This window comes from Coptis chinensis, chromosome 7, assembly GCF_015680905.1.
Source record: "Coptis chinensis isolate HL-2020 chromosome 7, ASM1568090v1, whole genome shotgun sequence".
In the NCBI taxonomy this organism is placed as follows: domain Eukaryota; kingdom Viridiplantae; phylum Streptophyta; class Magnoliopsida; order Ranunculales; family Ranunculaceae; genus Coptis; species Coptis chinensis.
This window is the reverse complement of record NC_141462.1, coordinates 85,088,385-85,100,657: the sequence shown is the minus strand read 5'-3', so window position 1 is coordinate 85,100,657 and position 12,273 is coordinate 85,088,385. Positions and strand designations below refer to the sequence as shown.

General features: G+C 38.0%; 2 protein-coding genes across 3 annotated transcripts; both read left to right on the top strand.

Annotated features, from left to right (window-relative positions):
• Nucleotides 1-4,547: 4,547 nt before the first annotated feature.
• Nucleotides 4,548-6,241, top strand: HSPRO2 (Hs1pro-1_N and Hs1pro-1_C domain-containing protein). The gene has a single exon (XM_086575003.1). It carries the CDS (start codon nucleotides 4,613-4,615, stop codon nucleotides 6,044-6,046), a length of 1,434 nt encoding a protein of 477 aa, XP_086431129.1. The 5' UTR covers nucleotides 4,548-4,612; the 3' UTR covers nucleotides 6,047-6,241.
• Nucleotides 6,242-6,385: 144 nt separating this feature from the next.
• Nucleotides 6,386-9,672, top strand: LOC147489534 (uncharacterized). Of its 2 annotated transcripts, none has more exons than XM_086575005.1 (2): nucleotides 6,386-8,894; nucleotides 9,027-9,672. In XM_086575005.1, the coding sequence occupies exon 2, from the start codon at nucleotides 9,036-9,038 to the stop codon at nucleotides 9,591-9,593; it is 558 nt and encodes a 185-aa protein (XP_086431131.1). In that variant the 5' UTR covers nucleotides 6,386-8,894; nucleotides 9,027-9,035; the 3' UTR covers nucleotides 9,594-9,672. The 2 variants fall into 2 exon arrangements, with proteins under 2 accessions (XP_086431131.1, XP_086431130.1); XM_086575004.1 differs by having other exon boundaries at nucleotides 6,386-8,950.
• Nucleotides 9,673-12,273: the final 2,601 nt, after the last annotated feature.

Below are 12,273 nucleotides of genomic sequence, written 5' to 3'. Positions count from 1 at the left end.
TACACATTACAAACCAAAATTGATTATCAGATTTTCCAATATATATCAATGACACCTTTCGAGTTTCAATTTATCTTTGATATTTTGCCCCATGCTGAGCTCATTGCCTCATTGGGGGGGGGGATCATCACCTAAGTTCTTTTTTGTTTTTATAAAGGATCATCACCTAAGTTGGATACTTGGATTTGAGCCCTATCCAAAATGGCAACTATATACTTAAATAAAACTCTAATGGCCCATGTCAGTAACAGAGACAAAGATCTTGCCAGTTGCTTGCTTACCAGGAAACTTGTTCCTACTTTGACAAACTTCGAAGTCAAAACTGCTCTACGTTGTTGAATAGGATAAGATAATTAATCCGAAACGATAGCCCGAACACCTGTCTTAACTCTCAACAAACCAATTCAACGAATTAACTGTCACGATCCAACTGTCACGACACGTGTCGTTCATCTAATTGAGTTTCGCACCGTCTAGGGAACTAAAGATTTGTCCACTTGAAGCTTGACAGGTGGAACAGTTTTACAGTGGGTTCGGTGAGAGCTGAGAAGCAGGGGAACACCGAACGCGTTAAAGGCACGACACGTGGTTGAAATAAAGTGAATAGAATTTGTCACATGGTAGACCGCGTGATCGGCTGGCAAAGAAACATGAAAGAACGAAACTAGTTGGATTCCACGATGATGCTGCCGAGCTTTTTTTCTTTGTTATATGATGGATGAACGACACGTGGAGAATGGAGGGGTGAGATTGAAGCGTTAAACGCGGAGTTTGGTCTAAATTGGATCACGATGGCTTTCCAGTTTCCAAAGAAGATTGAAGAATGTACAAAGTGGGAACTAGACACTTATCCAAAACAAACCGAATGAGACTCAAAGTCCTAAGTTTATTTTATAAGGAAAAACTGATTTTGCAATACAAAAGACAAATGTTATGTAAATTACAATTATTTGGTAGAGAATGTTAGGGTAATTTAGCTCTCTAAATTTTCTAATTTTAGTAAAAGGTTAAGTGGGTGTTTGGTTATCATTTTTTCAAAAAATTATTTTTTCTAAAAAAATATTTATTTTAAAAACAGTTTTTGAATAAACATGTTTGGTCGTAATTTTTTTTTTAAAAGCTATTTTATCAAACTATATTTTGCACTATATTTCTCGACATATTTTGGCATATCGCGGCATAAAATACTGAAGTCTAAAACATCTAGTAGTTAATTATTTCATTTGCCTTCAGCGCCCAAAGTGTTTTTCTCAAAGAAAAACAATTTTTTAACTTGAAAAACAAATTTTACCTAATTATCATACAACTAGTTTTTGGGACCAACAAATGTTTTTTGGATGAAAAACTGTTTTTTTTTTTTAAATAGAGACTAAAAACATTTATTTTTTCAAAAAATATTTTTTGTCTAATAAACACTTTTTCGCAATAAATAAATATGATCCAAACACCTCATAAAATTCTTATTCTAAAAGATTTTGAAAGGAAAAGGGACTGCATTAACAAATTAACGATATATGAATCAATAATTAGCTAAGATGGACAGATGGTAATTGAACGGTTGGATCAAATAAAACTCGTAGAAAAACCAAGATATTGGATATTCGAACATGAAGTGTCGGTTTTGTATCATGGGGGAACCGTATAGTTGATTTTTCATCGACTTAATGTTCTTTTAATCAGTGTAGTCAAATTAAGGCGCGCGCCTAGGCGCGCTTAAAGCGCAAGGCACACTTTTAGTGCCTCGCCTTGACTAAGGCGCGAGAGGTCATATAAGGCGTACACTTTTTGTGTTTTTTTGCGCTTTTTGTCGAGGCACGAGGCGCACAAGGCGCGCGCCTTATCAACTTTTACAGTTTTTTCGTTTTTTTTTACAATTTTTGCTATACGTGACACATTTACACTCGATCCAATTGTTGTATGATATAAGAAATTGTACAAATTTAGTAAGTTTCATTGTAGAGTACACTTTAAACTTAAATTTGATTAGTTTTTGTTAAGTTGTATGGAATGAGAAAAAACACAAAGATAGATTAAATTTTAAATGAAGTTTTACGGGATTCTAAAATTGAATCACGTGTTCTATTTTATAAAGAACTCATTTGGCTCAATTCGATCGGTTCATTATTTTAGTTTATTGAAGTTGAGCTAGATTGTATTGAGAGATATGAGTTTTATTTTGCTCTTTACTTATTGCTTAAGATTTTTCTTTTAAATGACTATAATGGTTTTATGTTTACAATTACATAAAATTAATTTTAAAGTTTGGCTAAGCAAATCAGTGATAATTCATGTCATATTTAATATTTATTTTATTTTTTATTTGATATATCTATTTTTTTATTACTACGCCTCACTTCAATCGGCTACACCATTACTGCGCCTTGCTTCTAAAGGCACAAGAGGGTGTTGCGCCTTAGGTGCGCTTTAACGCCTTTACTACACTGCTTTTAATTACTTTCATCGTGAAACATTTTATTTTCGATTTTTTTTTGGTGCATTGTCCAAGTAAAAAATAGTAAATACCAATAGCCTCCTAAACAAGTTGCAGATTGAGTTACGATGACCTGACTTCTTCTATAATTTTAGGGAGACAATCATATATTACTTAAGAGTCTAAGACCTAATAGTACCTTAACCTCAGATTAGTATGAAAAATCAAACAAATTGCAATTACCCGACTTATTATCAAAAAAGGAAAACAGCTAATTCCCGTCGACCTCACAACCTTAAACAGTTGAACCTTTTTATCACAACACCGACTACATGCGTTTTCCTTATAAAAAAATCTATCTAGGTGCATTATATTTCGTTGATGTATCATATGGATAAGCTATACCCTATTGCCTGTTAGAATAATAACTATATGTTATCTGTTATTTTTTAAATATTTTGTTAATATCCGTTGCAGCCTTCCTTACTATTTATGGCGCCCACGTCCAGTAGGCCTTCTGCTAGAAAAACTGTGCCGCTATCCATTTATCCGGAAAAATGGTGGGCGACTGCGTAAAGTCTGGACATTCACACGGTAAGTCACCTGCAAAGTTAAATAAAGGAGGTAGAAGATATCAAAAGGGAAAGAATGTTGTTTTGGACTCGTTCCTCGAAATATTACAAATGTTACTTTTACTCTTTCAGTCATTTCAAAGGGCTGCTGCAGTCATTTTCCCAAATACCCGGATTTTTTCGAGTCTTCCCATGTACTAAACGTCTGAACCAAGTAAATCGGGTGCTGGTCTTTTTTCCATTTTCTTCTCCACTTAAACAAATATATTGAAATGGCAAGTTTCGTAAAAAAACATCAGCAATTTTTCATCTTAATCTGAATGGATTTACATGGAGAAATGCAATGGAAGCATCCAAAGACACTAGCCTAACTTTGGTACGAGTCTTGTATATACCTACCCATAATGACCATGGTCCAAAGTGGACTAATCAAGTATATCTCTTGAAGAATTCTCGAGGATATCTCTGTTCTTTAACACAAAAAAAATAAATTAACTTATTTATTTATTTCTATCTAAATAAAAATTCTTAAATTACATTGACCTAATGATAAGGGCAATAATTACAAATTTACATGGTCAAAGATTACAAGCAAATGTTCTCGAATGTGTGTGTGTGAAGATATCGCCCATATCTTGACTTCTTGAGAGCTTTGACAGGTCTTAATGGTATTCTTAATGACATTAAGGACGAGGTTATTTAATCAAATGTGAGTGTGTGACTTACTTCTTTTACAATTTCTCTTTTTAAAGTAAATAAAGAGCATAAGAAAATTGAGTTTATGATTTTATACTGCTCACATTCCAGAAATGCACCATCACAACTTAAATGAACTTGGACCACCTAATCATTGTCCAAAACAAAATTCCTTAAACACTTAGGGCATCTCCAATGGGGGGTGTAAAATTACACCTCCACCTAGGCTCTACGTAGGTGCCATTAGGATTTTACACTCTAATTGTATAGTATTGTATAGCTCATAAATATCCACACTCTATTCTCCAATGGAAGAGTGTAAAAAAAATAGATTTTAAACTCGGACGTCACTCCAAGTGACGTCCCTCTTTAATTTAAACTGTGACGTCACTTGGAGTGACATCCGAGTTAAAAAATAAAGCTTCAAATGTGTGTTGAAGTGACGTCCGAGTTTTTAAGTTAAACAGACGTTATTTTAAGTGACGTTCGAGCTTTTTATTAACTAATAGCGAGAGGGAGAATTTCCCACCCTCTCTATTAGTTAATACACTATTACCTACGGTATAGCACCTCCATTGGAAAGAATTTTTTGATATTTGGGGTGTAAAATTTTCACTCTATACGGTTTACACCCCCTATTGGAGATGCCCTTACAAGGTATGGTATATTTGGGTTATTAGGTAACTGGATAAGCTCTCAATTTAATTTCTCCTTCTTTATAGTTTATTCCACAACTTATCCTTTTTTTTAAATTTTATTATATTTCCTTTACCGCCGCGACTTTTAAAATTCCACACGCTTAGTTCTCTCATCTCAGCACCTTATATATACATCTTCTCTGTCCATACCACTAAAACATAAAAATTAAGTTTCTTCAATATTTTCTCTATCCATTTTAAGTTCAAAAAACAATATGGTTGATTTGGATTGGAAAACAAAGATGGTATCATCAGAAATGTCACCAAAATCACCAAAACTGTCAAACAAACCCAAAGTTTCGGTTCCTTCACCACTTCGTGTCAAAGATTTATCTTCATCTGCTTCATCTTCTTCATGTTCAGCTTACGAACAATATCTACATCTTCCAGAACTCTCTACCCTATGGAGTACAAAAGAGTTTCCAAGTTGGAAAAACGAACCCATCCTCAAACCAGCTTTACAAGCTTTGGAAATATCATTTCGATTTATATCTCTTATTCTATCCGACCCACGACCTTACATGAATCAACGTGAGTGGAAACGACGTCTCGAGTCATTAACAACTCACCAGATTGAACTCATCGCGTTATTATGCGAAGACGATTATGAAGATGTAAGCACACGAGGTACAGCACCGATTGTCGATCTTAGTACCTCGAATGGTGTGTTAGAAAGAGATGGTAGTTATGCAGAAGTATGGAGAGTTCCAGGAGCTTCACATATCGTTAGCAGAATAAGTGAAGCAAGTTTGTTACCGAGACTCGCCACGTGGCAGAAATCTGAAGATATTGCATCCAAAATTATGTTCTCAATCGAGTGTGAAATGAGAAGGTGTCCATACACTTTAGGTCTCGGTGAACCAAATTTATCAGGTAAACCAAATCTAGAATATGATCTCATATGTAAACCTACAGATTTACATTCATTGAAGAAAACTCAGAATCTTCAAAACTATGAGAACCAGAATCTTTTTACTATTCATCAGATCTTGGAATCATGGGTACAAGTGTCACAAGAGTTACTTAAAAAGATTGTGGAAAGAATTGAAGTTCAAGATTTTGAGAAAGCAGCTAATGATTGTTGGCTACTAGAAAGAATCTGGAAACTATTAGCGGAAATTGAAGATCTTCATCTTTTAATGGACCCAGATGATTTTTTACGTTTAAAGAATCAGTTAGCGATTAAATCATCATCTGAACCTGAAGCATTTTGTTTTGGATCAAATAGATTGATGGAGATTACAAGATTATCTAAAGACTTGAAACACAAAGTACCAATGGTTCTAAACGTTCAAGTTGATCCAAAAGGTGGGCCCAGGATTCAAGAAGCAGCGATGAAAGTTTATCACAACCATCGAAACGAAGATATCGGGAAGATTCATTTATTTCAAGCGTTTCAAGCTGTTGAATCGGCTTTGAAGCGATTTTTCTTTTCGTATCGACAACTTATCGTGATTGTGATGGGAAGTTTGGAAGCTAATGGAAATCGGAATTTCGTTTCGGAAGATTTGAGTGATACTTTGTCACAGATATATTCGGAACCTACTTATTTTCCAAGTTTAGATGCTGCCAAAACCTTTTTGGAAGATTTCTGGCGGTATGAACATGGAATTTTGAAATCTAATGGGGGTGATAAGAGAATGCGGTGAAAATTTGTTACATTTCTTGTTGTAAACTTTTGTATGGAGCTTGAATGCTTGATTAGCCATATAGGTGTTGAGGATGCTAGGTATATTTTTCTCTTTTCTTGTTTATTTTTTTTTTCAAGTTATTTGATGTATACTTGTTTAAATAGTTTTGAAACATAGAATTGAATCAATGACATGTGAGGTTATTGTTATTAACTTGGATAGTGTTTAATGTTTTGGGTTTGGTGAATTGAAAAGCCACATGCATGTGTAAGTGTAACTGATTTAAGTCCATACTGTGAGATGCAACTTGACCTCGGCCTCATTGCCCTCATAAGAATTGATGACATAAAAGAATGAACTATTCACAATTCAGATGTGTGCAGAACAGAACAGTCCCATAGTGCCTTAAGGGAGTTTGCTTTTTAATTAATTTGCCTATGGAGGAGCTCCCCGAAGGCGATTTTAGTGTTCTGAGGTGTTTATTGATAGTTTCCCAACCCTGTGCAGTGTTTAGCGGGCACATAGCGAATACACTAGCGCAGCTTCAGTCCCGTGCTAAATGCTGAATCTTCCATGGCTCTGAACTTCTGAAGTGATTCAATTTCTCATTCAGTTGGACCAAAAGACCAATCACCACCATTATCCACTGATACTAATCTTAAACTTTTAACAACGAATTAGTCATTAACATGTTGTACGATATACTTTCAACGAGTTAGTCATTAACATGTTGTAAGATATACTTGAAAGTTCATCGATTCAAGTCTTGGTTCTTTCGTGCATATTTGTAGAGGTGTGGATTTGTATCTACAACCTGATGTTGAGGTTGATAAAGAATGATTGCACTCTTTCTTGGGATAAGAGTTGCTTATGTATCAAGTTTTTTGGGTGAATTTGAATCAAGCCTTCCGTAATTCATCTCTCTCTATTTATAGATGTTTGAGATGCCTTTCGTAATTCATCTCTCTCTATTTATAGATGTTTGAGATGACTTTCTTTATTTGCTCCAGGCCGTTATCAAGTATAGATCCATATTTTGTGCTATTTTAATGATTCGTTATTACTTCTGATGCTATAAAGTAAATGTCTCATTTATTGGTGCGTTGACTGAGCTTCAGGATCGCGGTGGATCATTTGCTTTCATATATGACTGTGGTTGATATTTGGGACGACTTGAGTATGGGTCGTTGTTTACGTCCTGGTGGCGTGGTACGACCTGGTGATATACGGAGTTGTGAAAGTACGACCTGGTGTGTGGACACGTGTGCTGTAGTGATATGTTTGAGAACGGAGGGTACTTAGCCCCTTTTATTTTATTTATATTTTTGGACAGCTGTGGTGTGAAAAGAAAAGATAAAAGAAAGCTCTTTACACGTGTTAGACAGTTGGTTTATTTGAACAGTTTTGGAAAATGTGCGGGAACTGTTGGATCTGATCCATGGGCCCAAGTCGCGGTGGATTTGTTGATGAGGTAAGTTGGTTATGATTGGGTTTTGTTGGGGGAATGCAAAACGTTTTGGCTTTTTCGAGATTTGTGCAGCTGAAGGGTTTAGGGTATGGCGGTCTTTCATTTCTTCATTCTATCAACACAAAGGAAGAAAAAAAATAGAGAAAAAGAAAAACCAAAAACTTTCCAACTTTTTGTCTTCAGGTGCGTCTCTTTTGATCTCAAAAACTTAATCTTTTTGTTTTCCTTTTTGCTTTTGTCATGTCGATTACTAGTGATAGTTTGAGTGGGGAAGTTGCCTTGGATCAGTGGAGAGAGAGAACTGTGAGTGATGGAGATGGTGGTGTTAGGACGCGTAGTGGAGGTGAGGCATCATCATCCTCCTCATTAGAGACGATGGCTGAGGAGGCGGTACCTAGGTCGGTAGATTATACTGTTGCTTTGAGAGAGGAGTTTGGTTTGGTGGACTACGCTCTGACTGTATACGACCTAGGTGGAAAGAGGAATGTATTTGGCTTGGATTATGTTTCTCGGGATGGTGGTGTTGTGGTTTGTTATGGTCAATTGAACGCTGGGATGAGGTTACCGTTCTCCCATCTTACTGTGGAGGTTTTGAACTTTGTGAAAAGGCCCCTTGTTAGTTCGTGGGGAATAGTTAGAGGGTTTTTCATGTGTTGGATTTGTTGAATGAGAGAGGTTATAACATTTGTTTATCAGATGTGCTTGAGCATTTTTCTATGAAGAGGTCGTTTGCTATGAATTTTAGTTTGCAGGTGGTGAAGGGTAAATATGCTGTGATTGTGGGTGAGTAAAGAGGATTAGGGGTGTAGGCCCTTATTGGTTGTGGGTAATTACAATCATTCTCACTGAGAGTTGGTGAATCATACTATAAAATGGGATGGTAGGTCGTTAAGTTATAGGTCGTAGTATATGTAGGGTAGTTGATATTTTGAACATTCTGACAACTTTATTTTGTTTTTGTGGAGGTTGCTATTCGTGGGTGTATGAACACCGGAGTTATAGAAGAGTTTGCTCGCTTGAGTTGGGAGGAGAAATGATCTGTCTTGGGAGAGATTGTGCATTACTTCAAAAAGCGCGGAGGTGAGAAGATCAACCGGAAAAAGGTTGAGCAGAAGAAAGGGCCCGAAATCTTTAGCTTGGATACTGAGATGGATCGAGAGGATCAGAGAAGAGGGCCTGTTTCTGGTGCTAGGACGGCTGGAGGAGGCTCTGGTAGCCGTCCTGTGTCTAGACGACCTGCGGAGGTGGGTGAGAGTGATAGGGGGGTCGTGGAGGTGGGGGAGGTGGTGATGCTCTCGCTCTATTTCGCAGGCTTCAGTTGAAGAGGCGAGCTGAGGGTGGCAAGCCTGAGGGGGTGAAGAGGACCCGACCTGAGTCTGAGGAACGACCTGTTATCAGGTTAGGCTCCTTGGAAAAGGATGAACTTGAAAGATATGAATCACTCAATGTGTTTTGTAAGTATATCTCTGACCTATGATTTGTTTTGTGCTTTGTGATGTTGACTCCTGACTTACTTGGTTATCTTGTCAGGTTTTGGCGATGTATAGGAAGCTGAGAGAGATGTCAACTATCTCTGACCTGTACAATAAGGAGCTGGAGGTTGTGAATGAGGCTTATGACAAGTTGCTGGCTGTGCAAGAGGTTGAATGGGCTGAAGTGGTGGGGCTGAGAGGTCAGATCGAGGATTTGGCTAGGAAAGTGGCCTTATTGCAGCCATCTCTTGATGTTTCGAGGGTGGAGGTAGCGCATTGGATTGCTGAGGGCAAACAATCACAGGCTATTGCTGAACGAGTTCAGAATGAATATAACGACCTGGCCGATCTGGTAGAGAGTGGTGATGTATACGTTCTGGTGGATGATTACATCGAACTAGAACGTAAGTACAAAACCCTCAAAAGGTTTGTTGAAAGTGGGGCTGCAACAATAACTATAGAAAATATTGTTGTAGATGCTAGTAGACGATCTGATCTACCAACCGACCTGGGTGTTGCTCCAGCTACTCAGCCGACTGAAGATGTTGCCACTAAAGTGCGTAATGTAAGTGGTGATCCGGCTATTGGCTCTGTTGGTGAAGAGGGCTGCCAACTAGATCTCTAGAATGTGGAAAATCTGCCTCGTGTCAACTGATTATGTTCTTCTTGTAATTTGATTGATGATGGATGAAGTTTTTAAACTATATTTTCTTTTATTGTTGATATTGATAACTTCTATTTTTGATGGGGATGTTGAGGTCGTTTTCCCAGGATAACATGGGGGCCTCTAGTATCTAACCGAATTTGTAGTAAGTAAAAATATTTAAATTACTTACTTGTTTTGAAATAATATTGTCTGTGATTTTTGTACGAATGTGATTGCTTCGATCTCCTGCTTTTTGTTTTGTTATTTGACGACCTGTGCTACTTAGTAGTAGACTCGACGACCTGTCGTACTTTGGTAGATCGTCTGATGCTTGTAGGTCGTAAGTGTTTGTGTACGACCTGATAGATGCACATAGTTGGTACCTAGGTTTCTTCATGTCCTTAGGTGTGTGTATTGATCAAGTGGTTCCTTTTGGGGGAACTTTTTATTAATTGTTGACTTATAATTAGCCTTTGAGTGGTAATTGTAGTTGAGTCAAACTTAATCCTTTCAAAAGCATTAAGTTGACTTGTGGTCCTTTTGGGGGGGGGGGGGGGTACCTTGGATTGTATTTGAGTGATAATTAGCCTTTGCGTGACAATTATAGTTGAATCGTTCTTAACCCTGGCGTTAGTGTTAAGTTGATTTGCAGTCCTTTTGGGGGACCGTGGTCTGAATTTGATTGATAATTAACCTTTGTGTGGTAATTATAGTTGAGTTATGCTTAACCATGGCGTTGGTGCTAGGTCGGTTACTTTGATATCCCAGATCGGACAGCGAGTGCAAGATGCGTGGTACTCATGTAATGCCAGTAGAACACTTATACGCGAAATGTTGATGAAATTTTATTCATATTAATTGATACATCTGTAGATAAATTATTGATAAAAACACTTGAGTATAGCTGTATTCCAAGGTCAGGGAAGCACATCACCGAGCTGAGTTTTGATCCAGTAAGCTCCATTTCCAACGACTCTATACACTATGTATGGTCCTTTCCACGTTGGGTCAAGCTTGGCTGGTACTAAGGTCTTTTTAAGGACTACGTCGCCAACTTGGAAAGATCTTAGGACGACCTTCTTGTTGTAAGATCGTTGGATGTTTTGGTGGTACTGAGCTAGGGATATTACAGCAGTTCCCCTGCGCTCATCTAGGAGGTCGACTTCTTTTGATAAGATGTTGTCATTTTCACTTGATTCGAATTCGACGATGTCAGAACATGTAGTTGTGCTTGTAAGTTCTGATGGTATGACTGCTTCTGTTCCGAAGCAAAGTGTGAAAGGAGACTCGCTGGTACTGGCTCAGGCTGTTGTTCTGTATGCCCATAAAATGTTCTCGAGTTGTTCTGGCCATTGGCTTTTCTTGCTCTCCAACTTTTTTTGGAGATTCTCTTTGATGGATTTGTTTGTGGCCTCTGCTTCGCCATTGCTTTATGCATATCTAGGTGTAGAAAATGCTTGAGTGATGCGCCATTTTTGTAGGAATATAATGCCTTGACTTATGTGCCGGCAAATTGGCTTCCGTTGTCCATGATGAGGGTGTGGGGTAGACCAAATCTTGTAATGATATTGGTCCATATGAAGTTGATGACGTGGACTTCCTTGACTTGAACAAGTGGTATTGCCTTAACCTATTTGGTGAAGTAATCTATGGATGCAAGGACGTATTTGAGTCCTGTTTTCTTTTGTGGGATAAATGGTCTCATGATGTCTATCCCCCACATATGAAAAGGCTATGGGCTGGCTATGTTGATCAACTCCCATGCTGGACTTAGGTTGTTGTGGCCAAATATTTGACATTGGTGGTATTTGAAAACATACTTCTTTGCCTCGATGTGCATGCTTGGCCAATAATACCTTTGGGCGATTTCTTTATGAGCTAGAGATCTTGCTCCTGCATGGTTGCCATATTCGCTTTTGTGAATTTCATCGAAGATGAGTTGACCTTCACGTGGAGTTATACACCTTAGGTGGTGTCCTCCTGTAGATTTACGGAACAATCGTCTGTTGATCATGGTGTATCTGGGAGCTCGAAATTGTATGACACGAGCATTGCTTGCTTCTGCTGGGAGCTCGACATGTAAGATAAATTTCAGAAATGGGTCTATCGAAGATTGAGTGATTTGTTCTTTGGATGAGGGCTAGAAGTCCGTGAGGCTGTTGACACTTTCTTGTTGGTAGGTAGGCCTCTCTAGGATGTTAATGTAAACTGTGCTGGGACATGCATCTTAGGTTTTTTAGGGTAAGAAAGTTAGGTTATCTGCATGTCTGTTATCCTCTCGGGGAATATATATGTTTCAAGGAGAATGTTGTGAATGAGCTGATGATATCATTGACGACTTGAGCATACTTGGCTAAGTTTGCTCCATTTGTCACATACTCTTTGGTGATTTGTTTGACGATTAGTTGTGAGTCACTGTAAGCTTTGAGCTTTCGAACTTGTAATTGTTGTGCCATGCGGAGGCCTGTGATTAACGCTTCATATTCTGCTTCGTTGTTGGATGTTGTGAAATCGATCTTGATTGACTTTTATAGCTGGGTTCCTTCTGGTGAAGTTAACACAGCCCCCAGTCCACTACCGTTGTTGATGCAAGCTCCATCTACGTAGAGGTGCCATATATCTGGGGTGGTTAGTTGATGGAGTGAAGTAATAGGCTCGG